Genomic DNA, 20,484 nt, shown 5'->3' with positions numbered 1-20,484 from the left:
ATTAGGTTTTTTAAATTAATAAGCAATATCAGGGATAATGGGGCACATCTGTGGGAAAAGCATGCTTTCCTCGCATATCTTTTCCTGTACAGTTCATCTATTTGACAAATTCCTTATTTAATAAAGGTGTATATGTCTTACAGTAATATATGAACATTTTATCATAACAATCCATTTCTTTCAGTTTCATATTTACATTGTTTTTTGTTTGTTTGTTTTTATTTTAGGCCACTGAACAAAAAATCAAAGGTACGTTGTTTAAAGCTATTTTTATCCTTTTTTTTCATTAAAGCAAGGTTGTTTATATGCATTTTTATTCACCTCAAGGATGGGAAATAGAAGAGCATGAAAGAAACGGGTGGGGTTAGACTTCTTCAGTGACATAACCTGGGGTCGCCCTTTGGGGTTTCATGGTTATTTTGGTGTATGTGACCGCATTTAGAGTGCACTACCTCAGACCTGCCTTAAAACTGTCTCATAAGAGTAAGTAAGCACTGCTTCCTAACACATTCGTTTGTTTTGACTCTTGGGGCTCAGGCACCTTTCCTTCAGTCTTCCTTCTAAGAGGTCTTGTGTGGGGTAACTTCTAGGACCTTTGCCATATATATCCCTTGGGGTTCTGCCTACTTTATTTCTTGTTCTCTGTATGATGTTTCCCATTCCTTCTTATAAGCAGATAGTGACATCCATCACTGTATTACTGCTTAGAATAGTAGAAGAGTAGATTGCAAACCTTACACTCGTGTGAGGTTTGAACAGCACCCGTTAGACCCCAAGCAAAAGAGATCAGAGTGATAAGAAAACAGGAGACTAATTCCTCTCAGAATCTGAATCAGGAGTTCTTTACCCTCCCAGGAGTTGACTACTTGGTAATGAAAGGTGTAAAGTCCTCAGATGCTGAACTTCTTGGGTCTCAAGATTCTGAATTTTATTTTAAGCTCTATCAAAAGCATAATCTTACCCCTCAAAAAAAAGATGAAATGGCTAAAGAAAGAATGAAATGGTTCAAGCATGATTCAAGACACAGAGATAAGAAATAATGTGATGTGGTGTATGTGGTGGTATTCCTAGAGCGTTAAATATTCAGTGCTAAGTGAGCAGGGTTGAGGCTGAAGAGATAGATAGGGGCCAGGTTAGAGCGGGTTCATTTATGTGCATTTTGTACCAACAAGCTTAGACTTTTTATGTGACAGGCAGTTAGGAGACATTCAAGACTTAAGCAGAATGACATGGTGCTTTGTTCTATTTTGTTTTCCGTTTTTTAAAGCTATCAACCACTGTACATGGAAAGTATTGGTTGGAAGACAGGTAGGGATTCAAAAGGTAGAGCTAAGAGAAGAAAGGCATTCTGGGCAGAGGAGGCAGGTAGACAGCATGAGGAATACAACATACCTCTTTTGTCTCTAGCCTTGTGGGGAAGTGACAGAAGATAGGGGGAGCCACAGGGCTTCATGCTGGTTAAGCCGTCAAAGGTGTTTGGATTTGGAATGTCATGGTCATAAACTGCTTTAGGAACTTAACTTTGCCAGTAGTGCCTAGAGTCACCAATAGAAGCAAGATTAGAGAGGATCATGAGGATTTGAACTGAGGTGTCCTAGCTGTAGAGGTAGAAGATGGATGACAGATATTTGAGATATAATTGACAGGACTGGCGACTGATGAGATCAGAAGACGAATGAAGGTGATATTGTGGCTTTGAACTTAGAATGTCTAAGACAGTTACAAAGATGTGGAATGTAGGGAGGAACATTGCCAAATTATTTTTCCTAAAACACTATTTTCCCCACCCCTGTCCCCCATATAGCAATGGTCAGTTGTCCCTAGTTGTTACTGCTTCAAGACCAAACCCTTTTGCTTGGCTTTTAAGGCCTTCATTAATCTAACCTCCCTTGACCTAACCAGCCTGTTTCCTATCACTCCTTATACTTTTTAGAGCATTCTTATCTCTTTAATGTTCATTCTTGTTTCTTTTTCATCCGATTTCTCAGCCAAGGATGTCTTTATCAGGCCTTTCAGCTTTCCTAAACCTCTCAGAGTTCATCCCTGGATGGGTCTCTCCAGCTATCATCGATCTCTCCCTTTCCAGTTCCTTAGGATGTTATCTCAAATTTGGGCACTTAATTATATTCTTAGATTTTTTACTGATTCATGGATATTTGTTTCTTCAATGTATTTGAGTACCTAGTGTTTATATCATTTCCAAATATAAATCATTTTTTTCTAGTCTTACATAGAATATGAACATATTTAGTCCTGTTTTTAGATTTTTCCACAACTCTGAGAATGATAGGCTGAGTATATGAAAGTCACTTCAGAATACATTCTGTTGTTTTGTCACCAGTTTCACTCATGTCATTCTTCTCTTCATAATTGCTCACATTTTTTATGATTCATGAAAACGTATTGTTTTATTTCTGTGCTGTGTGTTTGTCTAGGTAGTATTTATGATGTGGGGCTCACACAGTGGTTAGAGATCACAAACTGGAGACTTGAGGGGCAAATGTGGCCCACTTGGTAGTGGTAGTGGTTACTAAACTTTGTGTTTTGGAATGATTTTAGATTTACAGAAAAGTTGAAAAGGTAGTACAGAGACTTCTCGTATACACTTTATTCAGCTTCTCCCATCATTAACATCTTACATTACCATGGTACCTTTCTCAAAACCAAAAATCTAACAATGGTACTAACTAACCTCACCAGTTTTTCCATTAACTACTTTCTATTCTAGGATCCAATGCAAGATGCTACTAGCATTTAGTTGTCAGGTCTCCCCAGTCTCTGGTTTCACAGTGTTTTTATTATTATCCTGTAAATTTTAAAATGAATGCCAACATGTAAAAATTAGAAGAGTCTGCCTATTCCAGAATTCTTGCTTCTCTTGCAGTTCATATTGTCAACATGATTTTTCTCTTTCTGTATTGTAGAGTCTGAGTAAAGACAAAGTTTACCTACATGTGGCTGTCAAGTACTTGAAATGGGGCTAATGTGTGAGGAACTAAATTTTTAATCTTACAGAACCAGCATAGCTCTGAAGTGTAATGGGCGACATAATGACATTCTTGAAAGTTTTATTCTTGTGACTTGAACTTTGAAAAACTGTAAAGAGCACAAATATTTGAATATTTAAAATGTCTTTTAGAATATGTGTGTTATGAGTATCTCCTTGAAACAGCAGGGGAGTGGAGTGCTAAAAAACTTCTGGTGAGGTATAGCACTAGATGGATAAATTTTAAGATGCCCTGTGGTATATATAGAGTAAAGGCAAGGAAAGAGCTAATGTCCCTTCTTCAGAGTGTCCTTGGGAACTTGATTGAGAATAAAAAATTGTTTTGAAAACAGTTTTTCAACTCTGACATTGACCTTTTTTTTTTTTTTTTTTTTTGCTTTTTTTTTTTAAAGGAGACAAGGTCTCACTCTGGAGCGTAGTGCACAGTCATAGCTCACTACAGCCTTGAACTTCTGGGCTCAAGCAATCCTCCTGCCTCCTGAGTAACTGGGACTACAGGAGCAGGATGTTTTATTTGTTTGTTTTTTTCCCTTTTTTAAACATGGTCATGCTATGTTGCCGAGGCTGGTCTCAAATTCCTGGGCTCACATGGTCTTCCTGCCTCAGCTGCCTGAGTAGTTGGGATTACAGGTGTGAGCCTCCACAGCTGGCTGACATTGGCTTTTTTGGGAAGCATGTTGATTGTACATTTCTTGCAAAAGAAAAAGTAAGCACTGTTGATTTTTGACAACTAATTTTCTCTCTCTTACTCTCTTCTGTCCTCTTTTTCCTCTGTCTCTTCCCCTCCCTATCCCACTCCTTCATATCAGTGCCATTGCTTTTTTTGGGTAATTTCATGAGCAAGCTATCTTCCAAAGAATAACAAAGCCCTGAGCTCTTCCTAAATGAGATGTAGGAAGCCTGGGGAGATCCTGTTGGGAAACAGCAATGGAGAAAAAAAGATTAAGGTTTTGTTTTATTTATTTGTTTGTTTGTTTGTTTATTTATTTATTTTGGTGATCAAATAATGGAGTTTGGTTTATTACTGCTGTTCTGTTTCTGGGTTAATTAAAAACTCAATGAAATTGAATCAACATATCCATGCTTTTTTCCTGCCACAAGTGGCACAGTTATTTTTATCAATTCTAGCATTAATAGTTGTTTTTCTGTCAAGCACAATGTTATTACATCTGTTGATTTAGAGGGTAATAAAAATATTCAATAGCTGTTAAGTCAGCTGCATGTCAATTCATATTATAGACATTATTATAGCTGACTTAAAGCACCTTCTATGTGCCTGAGCCAGAATCTGGGCTCCACCACTTCTGTTTCTTTAAAAACAATCCCTGCAGTTACATGGAAGACAAGATGTGAAGGGCACACCATTACTCGTGCTGCAACAATAGTCACTGAATGAACTAAAACAACTCATCTTTTAAAAGGAATCCAGAAAGATCTTGGAACAGATTTTATAGTATTTCTCTGTTGATTAAGCATGTAGAATTTTTTTAAAAAAATTGTAGCACCGGTATAATTTTGTGAATCAGGGAGGATTTGACAGCTCTGTGATGGGTGAGGCATTGGCTCTTAAATTGTTTATTACATCTCTGGTTGTTGACAAAAATGAACAAGAGTTCAGCTGATTCTAAAATCTCCTCCATGCTTTGATCTCTGTGCAATAAATGCTGATCCATCTGTGGAGCAAAACCAGAGTACTAAATTGTGTTCGGAGTGTTTTTGCTGCAACTGTGAGGGAGATGTAATGACAGTTTTACTAAAAAGAAACCTTCATTTCATCATTCTTCAAAAGGGCAGACAGAGAACCCTTTCTGAAGGCCTTGGACAACAGTTAAGCCCCTTTCCAGTATGCCTCTTGACCGGTAAATTTGTTAACGTCGTAGCACACCGTTTAGCTTCTAGTATGTGACTGAAATGGCTCAGTTTGTATTGAATGAAGCAGTATTTAGTTTGTCCCCTTCTCATTAATAAACAGAGCACTTCTTTACTTTTTCTTTCAATCATCACTGCCAATATCATACATGTTTCACTATCTCATGAGGTCATCTTGAGAAACAAAGGTAAATGAAAAATATTTATGTAGTAATCCATTATTCTAAACTCAGGTTTCATGAAGTGACATTGTTTCCTTCATTCATCATTTGAAATACTTACTGTGTGCTGACCCTGTTTCATGCAATGTTATAGTCATTGGTAATAAGCATGAACAAAACAACCCCCAAGTTCCTGTTCCCACTGCACTTCCATTCTCATCTTTATTTTAATAAAGGAAATATGTGATTAAAGGCCTTTATCATTTACCTGTGATCTGAACTTACCACTCCATTTCTCCATAAGATCTTATTAATTGTATATATTTAAGGTGTCCAACATAATGTTTTGGTATGCATATGCATAGTGAAATGAATATTACAATCAAGCAAATTAACATACTTATCACCTCACAATTACCTTGTTTTTTTGTAGGAGCACCTAAAATCTATTCTCAGCAAATTTCTAGTATATAATACAGTATTGTTAACTATGCATCAGATCTGTAGACTTACCCACATAACTGCAATTTTGTATCCTTTGACCTTCATCTGCCCTTCCTCTCCCCACCCGTTAACCCCTATACTACTGTCTGTTTCTGTGTATTTGACTCTTTTATTTGTTTGTTTGTTTGTTTGTTTTTTTTTTTTTTGAGACGGAGTTTCACTCTTGTTACCCAGGCTGGAGTGCAATGGCGCGATCTCGGCTCACCGCAACCTCCGCCTCCCGGGTTCAGGCAATTCTCCTGCCTCAGCCTCCTGAGTAGCTGGGATTACAGGCACGTGCCACCATGCCCAGCTAATGTTTTTTTGTATTTTTAGTAGAGACGGGGTTTCACCGTGTTGGCCAGGATGGTCTCGATCTCTTGACCTCGTGATCCACCCGCCTCAGCCTCCCAAAGTGCTGGGATTACAGGCTTGAGCCACCACGCCCGGCTTGTTTTTTATTTTTTAGATTCCACTTATAAGTGAGATCATGCAGTATATTCATTTCTGTGTCTGGCTTACCTCACTCAGCTTACTGTCTTCCAGGTTCATCCATGTTGTGGCAAATGGCAGGCTCTCCTGTTTAAAGGCTGAATAATATTACTTTGTGTATATATGCCACAGGGTTTTTATTATTTATTTATTTATTTATTGAGACAGAGTCTCGCTCTGTCACCCAGGGTGGAGTGCGACGGCATGATCTCGGCTCACTGCAGCCTCTACCTCCTTTGTTCTAATGGTTCTCGTGCCTCAATCTCCTGGTTAGCTGGAATTACAGGTGTGTACCACCATACCTGACTAATTTTGTATTTTTAGTAGAGTCATAGTTTTACCATGTTGGCTAGGCTGGTTTAGAACTCCTGACCTCAAATGATCCGTCCACCTCGGCCTCCCAGAGTGCTGGGATTACAGGCTTGAGCCACTGCAGCCGACCCACAATTTCTTTATTCATCTTTATTCATACATAGGTTGTTTCCATATCTTAGTCATGGTTAATAATGTTGGCATGAACATGGGAATACAGATACTTCTACATGGTGCTGATTTCATTTCCTTTGTATCCACTGAGAATCTATTCAGTGGATGCCTGAAACCTTGGATAGTACTGAACCCTATATATACTATTAATAATACACTTTTTCCTGTACAACATACCTATGATAAATTTTAATTTATAAATTAGGTATAGTAAGAGATTAACAACAACTAATAATAATAAAATAGAACCGTTGTAATGATATACTGTAATAGTTTGGTCCCTCTCTCAAAATATCTTATTGTACTGTTCTTGCTTATTTTTGTATTGGCTGACCATGGGGATAAGTAAGACTATGAAAAGTGAAATCTTAGAAAAGGAGGGGGCTGTGGAAAGTGAAATCTTAGAAAAGGAGGGGGACTACTGTATACCCAGAAAAGGAATTACTGGGTCATATGGTAGTTCCAGTTTTAATTTTTGTGGGAATCCATAAGACCTTAAGTTTCCCAATGACAAAGCCTTCTATTATAACGAATTTCAGGAACTCTGATGGCTTCACAAGGGTAAGCATACTGCATAGATTCTCAGAGGAGAAAACTGAGGCTCAAGTAGGTTGTAGCTTCAAGCACGTAACCTAAGTATTTGTGGGGCTACTAGGGTAAACAGAAGAAGCCACTCATAGCTGAAGATGACAATCCCTGAGAGTCTAGTCACCCCATTTCCCCATATCCTGTTTCCATCACACAGGTTGGGTGGTTCTTTTTTGTTTGTTTTGTTTTGTTTGTTTGTTTTGGTTTTTTTTTTTTTGTGACGGAGTTTCGCTCTTGTTACCCAGGCTAGAGTGCAATGGCGCAATCTCGGCTCACCGCAACCTCCACCTCCTGGGCTCAGGCAATTCTCCTGTCTCAGCCTCCTAAGTAGCTGGGATTACAGGCACGCGCCACCACGCCCAGCTAGTTTTTTTTTTGTATTTTTAGTAGAGACGGGGTTTCACCATGTTGACCAGGATGGTCTCGATCTCTCGACCTCGTGATCCACCCGCCTCGGCCTCCCAAAGTGCTGGGATTACAGGCTTGAGCCACCGCGCCCGGCCTCAGGTTGGGTGGTTCTCCTGTTAGAACCGGGGCTCACTGTTTTTCTCCATAGTCTACAAGTAGAAATCATGATTTTTGTGTTGTAGCATGGTATTAAGTAATAATAGACCAGGATTTTAAATGTGCCACAGTGGTGTTTTATGAGATATTTAGAAGGCACTAACCTCTTTAAAATAGAACCACAGGTTCATACTGGTTAGGAATTTACTAATGGCAGGTTTTTCTTGCCGTGGAAGATGTCTTTGAGCTATGTAACAAATGAGATTTGTAGCTCTGCACCAACAGGATGAAAAGAAATGGCCTTCCACTTTTATGGGAAAAAGTTAATAAAATGATTATTTTTAGGCAGATCATATAACGAAGTCCCCATTTTTTCTTTCCTCCTATTGTAAAAGGAAAATGATTTATATAGAAACAGATTTATACATGTAAGTCTGGATTTATGTACTCAGGGAGGCTGTGAAGAATGCTAAGGATGAACCCCTTTTGGCTTTAGGCAAGGATTATTTCTAACAAATGTAGATTTGTTGCTTTTAAATACTAATATTAAATTTGGTAGAAATGAAAGATTTTATACCTTCAGATTTCTGATGAGACTGAGCAGGACAAAGGAAACAGGAAGTAGATATAAAAAAAAGACATTAGTTTAATGGCTATGAAATAAATTTTAAAGTGGTTAATCTGGTTAGCACTGTCTTTTTAGAGAGTTTGTTTTTGCCCTTATAATTAAGATGAAAATAATGTATACTCGAAGGAACACTTGTTTGGGGGTCACATTGGATTTTAAATTTCACCTCTGCCATTTACTAGATGTTTGAGCATGAATAGCCTTCTGAACTGTATTTGCCTCATCGGCAAAATGGGAATAATATTTCAAATTTATGGAATCACAATGAGAATAAAGAGATAACAGATATATTGCCTAGAATCCAGCTGATACTGGGTACATTTTAATATCCACCACTGTGTGTAGTGCCTCAGTCTCGGCCCACTGCAATCGCTGTCTCCTGGGCTCAAGCGTTTCTCATGCCTCAGCCTCCCAAGTAGCTGGGACTACAGGTGCATGCCACCATGCCTGGCTAATTTTTGTGTCTTTAGTAGAGGTGGGGTTTCACCATGTTGGCCAGGATGGTCTCAATCTCCTGACTTCGTGATCTGCCTGTCTCGGCCTCCCAAAGTGCTGGGATTACAAGTGTGAGCCACCACACCTGGCCAGTGTTGGTAATTTAAGGTGGTTAGTGTTTGGGTAGAAGATAGAGTACCACTGGGCACAGTGGTTCACGCTTGTAATCCCAACATTTTCGGAGGCAGAGGTGGGTGGAACCCTTGAGGTCAGGAATTCAAGACCAGCCTGGCCAACATGGTGAAACCCCCTCTCTACATTTCTGTATTTGTAAAAATATTTTTTTAAAATACAAAAGTTAGCCGGGCATGGTGGCCTATACCTATAGTCCCAGCTACTCAGAAGGCTGAGGCATGAGAATCACTTGAACCTAGGAGGCAGAGGCTGCAGTAAGCCGAGATGATGCCACTGCACTCCAGCCTGGGCCACCCAACAGAGCTCCATCTCAAAAAAAGGAACCAGAGCTTGAGGAAGCAGAGCTAGGTACTTCCCTAAGGGCCAGGAAAATACATACTTCCCGATTTTCTAGAATTTGTGAAATGAATTAAAATGAAGTCAGTTTAATATTTATTTTAAATTTGATGTCTGATTTTTAACTGTTAAAATATCTTGCTGTTTGGTATTTTTTTCCTAGGAAGTTTTCAACAGAAATATTAAGACTTGATTGTGCTTGTGTAAAATATAAATACAGTTATATTTTATATCAGTTTTTAAATCTTCATTTTTAAGTTTTTAAACAGCCATTTAATTCAAATGACTTGCTAAGAATTGGCAAAAATTAATGGATTGGCAAGCATTTAACATTTTCCAGATCAACAACTGACACTTAAAGCTGCAGCCATTTACTACAACAGAAATTCTAACACTACATCTTATGTGTATCAGCTTAAAATAAGCTAGACTTCCCCTCTGCCCCGCAGCATTCCAGAACCGACTGAAGTTAGTGCTGGACAGGGGGTGTATATTATACAGAGGAAGTAAGTTATAAATCATCTGGTATGCTTATTAATGAGCAAGAAGAGGATTTTTGTAGTAGTACAGTGTTTGGCCATGTTTTATATAAGTTTGGTTTATGAACTCATTTTAATTGAATAGAACCTCACTTCACATTGTTCAGCTACCTGGCTTCTCTGCCCCTTGCAATCCCTTAAAATATAATGAGATAGAATTCAACTTATGGGGCCTCAAATGCAAGTTGGAAGAAGTTGGCAAGCAGTACTTTGATAGCAGTAAAATGACACTATGCTTTTCCTCCATTTTTCTACTGAAAGCTGCAGAGTGGGAAAGCAACAGAAGTTGGAAACACCTTTCTTTGGAATTTTCTTGGTGTAGAGAATTTTCTAATGTGCTTTGAAGTTCTCATCAGGTTTGTGACTTTTGAAAATCTGTGCCCTAATGTAATAATGCTGCTGGTGTTCAGGAAACCTGGAAGAGCTGATTGTACCCAAACTTGTTTGCTCTCCGTCTGAATATTAGGCAAATTATTTCATGTTAAAATTATTGAAAGCTACCTTATTATTTTAATGGAACAGCCAGAATAATTGGTTTCAGAGTTTAGGATTAAAGAGAATACAATTAGATATTAGAAATTAACAATAGAGAAGAAAGAAATATGTGCTGTTGCCTGATAAACAGTTAAATCTTAAATGTGCTAGGTTATATGTTAACTTTTCTTCTATCTATAAGACTTTTATTTTTTGGCTCTTAACATAAAATACTTGCCTGTAATATTTTAAAGAAATCTTATTAAAGAATCTGTGGGTGGCACTTTTAAAAAATATTCGAATACTGTACTTTAAGGATTTTTTAAGCATCAAGCATTCAGTTAACCTGAACAGTAGAAATTTTGTCTTGTGATTTTAAAACATGTTTTTTGATTTGTTAGTGAATTGTTTTAGTACACCTTTGTCTTACTGATAATGCCTAATCTCATTTTTTTGAGGAGTAATAAAAGTTTTCTTAATTACAGTGAAGGATACTTAGGAAAATTATATGTTGTTGCTCTTATTTGAGAATAACATTTTCTAACCGAAGAGCTCTCGTTGGTATACTCCATCTTGTCTTCTAGGAGCTTAACCTGGTAGTTTTGTGTTTTCTATATAACGACTATAACGACACATATAGTAATTTTAGGAAAATTTAAAATTTGCCAAGAAGTATTAAAAAGCACTTTATATTCCATAGGTGTTTACTAAGTAATATTTTCTAGAGGTCAGCTTAGCACTGCAGCTTGTTAAAGTGACATCGTGTGTTAAAGTAGCATTTTGTGAACTATATTTCTGCCAGTATTTTAGAAGATTTACAAAGTAGCCAATATGAAAACTATTACACAAAGTTAAATAGTAGATTTTGAAGGACAGGAATAATGTAAGGGCTTGAGGTATTAAGGCATGGAAATTGATGTTTTGGGGATTGGTAGTATTCAAAGATGATTGTTGGGTGGTTCACATTTAAATTGTTTCTGTTAAACTTGTAGATAGTCAAAGTAAATTCATTAAATGTTTTCTGAAATCAATTTATTAAAGTTACATTATAAAGTATTTTAAACATTTAAAGAAGTATTAATTGAAATAGTATGACAAATTTAGAACTTGATATATGTAGAACTTTGGCTATATTGTCTATTCTTGGGTTTCACATGAATATTAGACAATTGCTATTCAGGTTTTTCAATTAAGAGACTATTTTTAAAAACAGTTTTAGACTTACAGAATATGTTTTTATATAAGAAATATCAGGAAACCTTGTAGAGTAGCAAAGCTTAGCAAAAATTAATTTATTTTTTGTATTGGTTCACTTTATTGTTTCACAAAGTGGGAGGTCCTGATTTGGAACACAGACTAGGAAAATGTAGAGTGAATTCTTGAGTAGATAGTTTTTCCATTCTTAAAAGTTAAACTTGTCCATTTTTGGACCAGTTAAAATTTTTCCCATTTCTTTAAAACTGTTAAATAGATGGGTGGGGTCACAGTATGAGCCCCCCCCCCCCAAAAAAAACTTTAAAAATATAGCTCTTTACTAGATGTCTGTATTGTATCCTAGCTAAATGAAATTCTTTTCCATTAAAATCTTTTTCTGATATTATGGACAGTGCAATCTCAGGGCTAGAGAACCTTCTCACGTTAATGATCTCAGTGACTGGACTTGTCTTGCTATCTCCATGCTGGCTGTAGGTATTTTTCAGAGCAGAGATTTATTTAAAACTACTGATGCATTCAGCAGCTTACTAACCAGTGACCATCATCATTCTTACTCTTTCTTTTGATCATTCTTTTTTTTTTTTTTTTCTTTTCTGGTTCTTCATTATTCCACCTCTTGAATGTTGATATTCCACAGTGTTTAATCCTCAGTATTGTTCTATCTTTTTTTGTATAGATCCAGTCACTTTGAGTATGCTTGACAATTCCTGGATTTTCATTCAACCAACAGTTCTTGAGCATTTGCTGTGCTTGGTTCAGGAAATGCTAGCGATAAAGTGAAGAAGAAATAAGAAACCAGCACTTAGAAAGTACATTGATTGCATTGTAAGGGATTTTTTTAAAAGAGTTTTATCAGAATAGAGGAGGGCAATCTCGTCATAACATGCTTCTAAGATATGTCCAGTCTATGGGTGGGGAAAATCAGATGTTTCCTAGGCAAAATGAACAAAAAGATTTGCAAGAAAGATATCAAGGCATTTTGGGCAAAAGAAATAGTGTGAAAAAGCCTGATACCTTTTGGGGAATTGCAAGTATTTGGTGTGCTGAAAGAGAATGCAGTGAGTGTGGACGTAGCAGGATATGAATCTGGAAAAAGGTAGAGAGGGGCTGTGCCAAGGAGTTTAGAAAGGAGTTCTGAAAGTGGTTTTATGATACTGATAACTTGGGGCAGATAGATGATAGATTTGGGGAGGCATGAAAGTGGGTGGGGCAGGGATCAAGACTTGAGGCAGGTAGGCAGTCCCATTAGGAGGTTTTTGTAAGAGTAAAGTGTTGAGGGCCTAAAGCACAGGAGCAGCATTGGAGACACAGGATGTATTTGAATTTTATCAAGGAGGTAATTTGTTGGGCCTCTTGACTGACTAGATATAGAGGGGTAGGGAGAAATTGAGGAAGAAATGCCTGCTTGAGTAACTACATAGTAAAGCCATTACCTAAAATGAACAGTTTCTCTCCCATCACTCTGGCAGTCATGACTTATTCCTGCCTTTACTTCCCTTCTTCTGTCTGCTGCTTAAACTCATTCTTTAGGTTTTGTCATTTCTTTTTCTACAGCTCTCTTCCCACCTGTATGTTGATCTTAAATCCATATTTTTAATCCAGACTTTTTTGAACTCCAGAACCATATATTCAGTTGGATCCCATGTGTGCATATCCTGTAGTAGTGCTTCTCGAAGTTTATTTGAGGACAGGATTCCTAGGAGGCTCCCTGAAACTCTTTCATGATATCCATAAGGTCAAATCTATTTTCGTAATAACAGGAAGACTTTATTTGCCTGTTTCACTTTTATTTTCTTATGAGTGTATAGTGGAGTTTTCCAGAGGTGACACAATGTGGAATATCACCACAAATTGGATGCAGGCGCATATGTGAGAATCCACCTGCCTTCTGTTAAGCCAGATGTTAAACTTGAAGAAATGTAAAACAGTGCCATGCTTCTCACTAATTTTGTTTTGGAAAATACAGTAATTAAAAAAAAATGTATCTATGTTCATATGTAATTTAACTCACTTCAAATATTTGTTTAAACTTTTATTATGGCAAATATACGTATAACACACACAAATGAAACCATCTGGAGTTCTCAGTGTTTCAGAATATAAAGGCCTCTTGAGACCAAAACATTTGAGATGTGAGTCAGTGGAGACAGAGTGGTTAAGTACCTTGCCCATGATCATATAGCTAGTAAGTTGCAGAGCTGAGATTTGAATCCAGCCAGCCTTTTGAACCTGTACTTCTTGTCCTGGTTTAGGTAAGATTAATATTACATGTTTCTTGAGGATCCACACCCATCCACACACATCCACTTTAGAATTAGCTGGTTGCTTTTTATTTTATTTAATTCATTCATTGGTTCATTCAGGAACTGGGGCCATGCCATGTGGCCCAGGGCTGATTTGAACTTTTTGGCTCAAGCAATTCTCTTGCCTCAGGACTACAAGCATATGCTACTATGCCTGGCTTTTTTTTGTTTTGTTTTAAATGCCTGGTGTGTTTTGGAGGGATATATCTTGGGAGACCCTTTCAGAATTTCTGCTGTTATACTATAGGACCTTCTACTTCCTTGTGAGCCTATTTTGGTAAACTGTGTTTAATAAAGCAGAGTCCGGAAAACTACAGCCTGCACATGAAATCTGGCCCACTGCCTGGTTTTGCATAATGCAGTGTTATGGAATGTAGTCACATCCATTCGTTTGCATTTACCTGTTGTCTATGGCTGCTCTGGTGCTACAGTGGCAGAGTTGAGCAGTTGTCACAGACTCTATGAGTCTGCAAAGCCAAAAATATTTCGTCTCTCATCTTTACAGAAAGAACTTGCCAATCCCTATTGTACAACATAGTTCAATTTAGTTGGGTTTTGTTTTACTGAGATAGATTGCACATAGTATTTTCTTGTCTTTTTGGTAATCTCCACATTCAAATTTGTGTCTTTTTTATTCTCAGTGCTATTTATATCTCTTGTTTTTATTCCCATTGTTTGGGATGACTAAAATTTAGTCTGACTTACTGGTAATAGTGTTATGTTGGTGTTCCATCTTTTACTGTGCTCTTCAACAATTTAAATGTCATTAGATTTAGAAATACATGTTTCTTTTTCTTTTTTCTTTTTTTGAAACAAAGGCTTGCTGTTGCCCAGGCTGGAGTGCAGTGGTATGATCTTGTCTCACTGCAGCCTCTGCCTCCCGGGTTCAAGCAATTCTCCTGCCTCAGCTTTCCGAGTAGCTGCCAGCACAGTCACACACCACTGTGCCTGGCTAATTCTTGTATTTTTTAGTAGAGATGGGGTTTTACCGTGTTAGCCAGGATGGTCTCCAACTCCTGACCTCAGGTGATACACCTGCCTCGGCCTCCCAAAGTGTTGTGATTACAGGTACCTAGCCCAAAGTACGTGTTTCTTAAAAGTACACTATTGGCTGGGCACAGGCTCGTGTCTGTATTCCCAGCACTTTGGGAGACCAAGGCAGGTGGATCACAAGGTCAGGAGATTGAGACGAGGCTGGCCAACATGGCAAAACCCCATCTCTACTAAAAGTACAAAAATTAACCAGGCATAGTGACGGACATCTGTAATCCCAGCTACTAGGGAAGCTGAGGCAGGAGAATCGCTTGAAACTGGGAGGTGGGGGTTGCAGTGAGCCAAGATCATGCCACTGCACTCTAGCCTGGGCAATAAGAGCAATACTCTATCTGAAAAAAAACAAAGGTATTTTTCTACAGGGCGTGGTGGTGCACACCTGCAGTCCCAGCACTTTGGGAGGCTGAGGTGGGTAGATCACCTGAGGTCAGGAGTTTGAGACCAGCCTGACTAACATGGTTAAACCCCATCTTTTCAAATACAAAAAATTAGCTGGGGATGGTGGCACATGCCTGTAATCCCAGCTACTTGGGAGGCTAAGGCAGGAGAATCGCTTCAACCCGGGAGGCGAAGGTTGCAGTAAGCCAAGATCGTGCCACTGCACCCTGGTGCACACCTGTAATCCCAGCTACTCCTCAGGCTGAAACAAAAGTGGAGTACTGGGGAGGTGGAAGTTGCAGTGAACCAAGATTGCACCACTGTTCTCCAGCCTGGGTGACAGAGCAAGACTCTGTCTCCAAAAACAGATATACACTAGTGAAAAAGAAAAAAGCACGGTAGTATTAATCAGGGAAACTATCTGAGCCTGATGGACACTTTCATAAATTTCTCTTTTTTCTTCTATGTAAACTAGTTAATTTATTTAGATTTCCTCCCTTTTCTATGGTCAGTGTTAAATTACTCCCTGCTCCAGCTTTTCAAACTATTTATAGACTCGAACATAAATATATTAATTTCAGAAAGTTTTTTTTTTTTTCCATTTTCATTTTTTAAAATGTTGACTTTTTTCATAGAAGCATGCCTTAGATTTATTGGTTTACTTTCAAAGTCGTTGATCTCTCTTTTATATTTACCGATTTCATCTTTCTATTTCTTTTGCTTTAGCATGTGTAGGTTTTTTCCCCATTCATGAGCTGGATGCATTATGTTCTTGTTTATTGGAAATAAGGCTGTGAATTATTTTTTGAGCCCCTTCTTTAGCTGGATCTTAAACTGTATTGTATGCAGTCTTTTCACTGTTGTTTTATTGGTAACCCTGTAGTTTTGGTGTTTATTTCTTCATCTTGACATTTGCTTTATTCTTTTTTTGTTTGTTTTTAGCTGCAAAGTTTGTGTTATGCAATTGAAATTTATGTAAGGCAGATTTTTATTTGCTACTTTTGTCATTTTGACATTGCATTGTAATCCAGAAATATACACGGTATTATTTCCAGTCTTTGCAATTTTGTTTTATGTTTTCTTTACCACTGTATGGCATGTATGTGTGCATGCGTGTGTGCGTGCGCACGTACATGCATGCATGCTTGTTAACTTCTTACAATTGTTTCATGGGTACTTGTCAAAAAGACGTTATCTGTTTTCAAGGTACATGATTTTGCTTTTTTCCAGTTTTCTCTGTCTCCATTTATTTTACATGTTTTGATATTATGAGGCTTGACATATGAAAGTGCTTAATTGCTTGTGTCTGTTTAGTTGTTTCTTTTGTGAATATGAAATTTCTCTTTTCCTTTATAATGCTTTTCTCTTTGAATTTTATTTTATCTGTTATCAATATTGTTTTCAATTTTCTTAGCATTTCTTGTTTGTATATCTTCCTCTCTACTGTTTTTTAATTTTTTTCAATTTTGCTGCATTGTTTTATTTTAGGATTGCGTTTTACAAGGTATATTCTTTAAGTTTGTTTTTCCTTTCTTTAAGAGGCTTTAACTTTTAACAAGTGAACTTACAGCATTCACATTATTGTAATACAGATATTTTGGGTCTTCTATTTAGCATCCTACCTGTGTTAACCAGAACTTTGAAATTTTTTTAAATTCCATTTTCCATGTCCATTGAATAGATGAAGTTTTCTAATTTTCTTTTTTCTCCCCTTCCAATGGTTTGGGTGATTATGAACATAATTAACTTAAAAGTTTAACTGTACATTTACCATAGCCAGAATTATTCAGTATTAGTATCTGTTATGTAGTAACCCCCACCTATGTTCACTGTTTGCTCCTTCTTTACTCATTGCTTCTATGTCTTATTTTATATCTGAGATTGTACTTCAGATTAGCTTCATTTAATAATCAGTAGTTACATTATTTTGATGTCTTTACTGTTTTTTTTTTTTTGAGACGGAGTTTTGCTCTTGTTACCCAGGCTGGAGTGCAATGGCGCGATCTCGGCTCACCGCAACCTCCGCCTCCTGGGTTCAGGCAATTCTCCTGCCTCAGCCTCATGAGTAGCTGGGATTACAGGCACGTGCCACCATGCCCAGCTAATTTTTTGTATTTTTAGTAGAGACGGGGTTTCACCATGTTGACCAGGATGGTCTCAATCTCTTGACCTCGTGATCCACCCGCCTCGGCCTCCCAAAGTGCTGGGATTACAAGCTTGAGCCACCGCGCCTGGCCTGTCTTTACTGGTTTTAATGAAGTTTTCTGGTCCCAGAAATGAATACCTGTCTCAGCCTTGTTTTCCATGTGGTACTTTACTAATGAGAGGTACAGCAGTTACTTGAGTTTTAGGTAGGGGTGAGGTTGCGAGGTGAAAAATATTGATGTTGCTTCTGAACTTCTGGTCACTTTTCATTTAGTGTTAGGGTTCTCATACATGCCTTCATATAGATAATTCACAGTGTTTGTATCTAGGTTATCTTCTGGTTCGTTGATATAAAAGCATCTTCCTGCTCCTTTCTCACACATCCTGTTTGGGCATAAAATAGTTGTCACAATGTTTTCTTTAAAAAAATTTAGATTTTTAAAGTAATGAAGTGACAACAAGCCTGTATTACAGCAGCAGGTGAATACTGCTTAAGTTGATGCTCAGTTGCCAAATGCCACACTGAGTCCAGTACTAAGCATGTAAAAGCTGAGTAAGCATTTTTATGTTCCTTATAATGTCATAGTTACATACACAGTTGTCCCTTGGTATCTGTGAAGGATCGGTTCCAGGACCCCCAGTAGATACCAAAATTCATGGATGTTCAAGTCCCTTATATAAAAAGGTGTAGTATTTGCATATAACCTACACACATTCTCCTGTATGCGTTCAATCATCTCTGGCTTACATACAATACCAAATGTAATGTAAATACTGTGTAAATAGTTGCGTTGTTTTTTATTTTTTATTTTATTTTTTTGGTTTATTTGCTTAGTATTTTTGGTCCATGGTTGGTTGAATCTGTGGGTGGGACACACATGGATTTGGAAGGCTGCCTATATTTTATCTTCCTTTGGTTTTGGAGGTACTTTAGAATATTCTAGTGCCATATTGTCCTCATGAAGTGTTTTTGATAGCCAATATTTGCTTATTACCGCGTGAAGCACATAAAGGAATTATGTTATTGCTACATATAGCAGTATTATAATTGTCTGGGAGACAAACTTTTCACACATAATTAGGCCTAGAAAGCACTTTGCTCCAATTATCAGTAAAAGACTGGTTAGTGAGCATCAAGAATGGAAAAGATTACAAACAATAGATGGAATGTCTGTAATTTTTCACTGTAATTCTTCCTGAACTACAATTCATTTGTATTACGTTAGAAAAATTGAAGTCACATTGAAAAAAAATGAGGCCAAGATTATATATTATATTAAAAAGTATGAACGACACAGACTAGATTTACCAGACGTTCACAGAAGGAAGAAAATGGGGAGACCAGTTTGTTAGGTGAAGGGAGGCTAGAGCTGAGTGTGTGGAAGAGGAAGTTGGTGGCTGTTGTAAACTCAGGTGACCAAGGCTTTAATCACAGCGTCATACATATTGTAGGCATTTGATAAAGATTTCTTTTGGACATGGTGATAACTTCTGTTTACTGAGTGGTTACAACACACTGGGCACTTGATCAAGACTGTTTCTACTTTATAGAGGACAGTGATACAGAGGTAACCCAGGTGATGAGTGGTGGGCTGTTTTAATCCCAGGATGGGAGCTGTGAACCCTTGAATGGAGACTTTTCTCTTGAGTGTCCTCACCAGTAACATGGGTGTGTTTCACTTCACTTACCTGACAGTGGTGTTTGTGAGGATGTATTAAAAAATTTCACAGAAACATGCAACTGCTACAAAAGTAAAAGGTGGTATTATATCTGTCATTAATGAATAGTCAATATAGCCTTATGTTCTTGTGTTTTATAAACATGAAGACATTTAACCTTAGGATAGCTCTACGAGGTATAGATACTATCTCCATTTTACTGAGAAAACAGCTGGCTTAGTTAGGTTTATACAACTTGCCCAAAGACACAAAGTTTGTAAAGGCAGGGCTGGGGTTGAAACCTGGCACCAAAAGCTCATACACCATGCCATCTCTGTACTTCTCCAACTGGGTTTACTTACACTGGCTTAAGGCATTTCCATCAGTTTTCTTTCTTTCTTAACCCCTCTTTTATGAGTCAAAAAGTTCCCTATTTGCAGTTTCTGATTTATTTTTCAGATTTAAGATAGAGCATCCAGATTATTTCTCTCATTTTGATTCATCTTACAGATTTATTATCTTTGTCTTTCCTTCTGTATTCTGAGTTTGTCTTATATGATTCAGATTTTACATTTTTAACAAGAACAGACATTGTTAACTTTGCCTTTTTGTAAGAAAATCAGCAGGTTGTTTTCTATCCTTGTGTTGTTGTTCTTGTGTTATCTTCCAAAGATGAAAAATAGAGACCAAACGCATTAACAAGGAGGCAGAATAAGAACAGTTGCCAGAGAATTGAGGATTCTCTTAGGACTACTGAAAATTGATTGGTCACATTTGTTCTTTGAGTTGTGAGTTCCCTGGTTTTGTAATAATCTGATGATGTCTTTGACCAGAGTGTAATGTGGGAAGAGATGGTAAACATGAGTTGTCATCTTGGCCAAAGGTCCCCGGGCCATTATTGGATAGGTAGTTAGCAGAAGTGAATTTGACTCTTGGCAGTGATATCTCCTAACAAAATTTCAGCCTGTAAATAAGGATATCCTTGCTCACAGAAAGCTTCTGGTTTTTTTAGGAATTTTTTTTTTTAGTGCCTTTGAATTTAGATGGCTTATTTTGGAGGTACACTTTACTGGCTAATCTTTTCCACCCCTTTTCTTTTGTTGGGATTAGTGCCAGAACAGATAAAGCCCAGTGTAAGCCAGCCTCAGCCTGCCAACTCTAATAACGGCACTTCCACAGCAACCAGCACTAATAATAATGCCAAGCGAGCTACAGCCAACAATCAGCAGCCACAGCAGCAGCAGCAGCAGCAACAGCAGCAGCCGCAGCCGCAGCAGCAGCCACAGCCGCAGCAGCCACAGCAGCAGCCACAGGCCTTGCCTCGGTATCCTCGTGAAGTACCTCCACGATTTCGCCACCAGGAACACAAACAGCTTCTAAAGAGGGGTCAGCATTTTCCTGTCATAGCAGCAAACCTGGGATCTGCTGTTAAAGTGTTAAACAGCCAGTCAGAAAGCAGTGCTTTAACAAATCAACAGCCACAAAATAACGGAGAGGTGCAGAACAGCAAAAACCAGTCAGGTGAGAGAAGGCA

General features: G+C 37.9%; 1 protein-coding gene across 8 annotated transcripts in view; it reads left to right on the top strand.

Moving 5' to 3' along the window:
* TNRC6A (trinucleotide repeat containing adaptor 6A) overlaps positions 1-20,484 on the top strand; it is a 219,020-nt gene that overhangs the window by 151,622 nt on the left and 46,914 nt on the right. For 6 of the 8 annotated variants that reach the window (XM_074381914.1, XM_039477909.2, XM_039477911.2 and 3 more), the window contains exons 4-5: positions 228-249; positions 20,061-20,471. In XM_074381914.1, the coding sequence (XP_074238015.1) occupies positions 228-249; positions 20,061-20,471 (433 nt within the window). Of the gene's footprint in view, positions 1-227; positions 250-9,984; positions 20,472-20,484 lie in introns of all 8 variants that reach the window. The other 2 variants (XM_074381913.1, XM_074381916.1) reach the window with 2 other exon arrangements.

Source organism: Saimiri boliviensis, chromosome 12 (genome assembly GCF_048565385.1).
Source record: "Saimiri boliviensis isolate mSaiBol1 chromosome 12, mSaiBol1.pri, whole genome shotgun sequence".
Classification (NCBI taxonomy): domain Eukaryota; kingdom Metazoa; phylum Chordata; class Mammalia; order Primates; family Cebidae; genus Saimiri; species Saimiri boliviensis.
The sequence above is the reverse complement of the archived record's forward strand: the minus strand, read 5'-3'. Positions and strand labels throughout refer to the sequence as shown.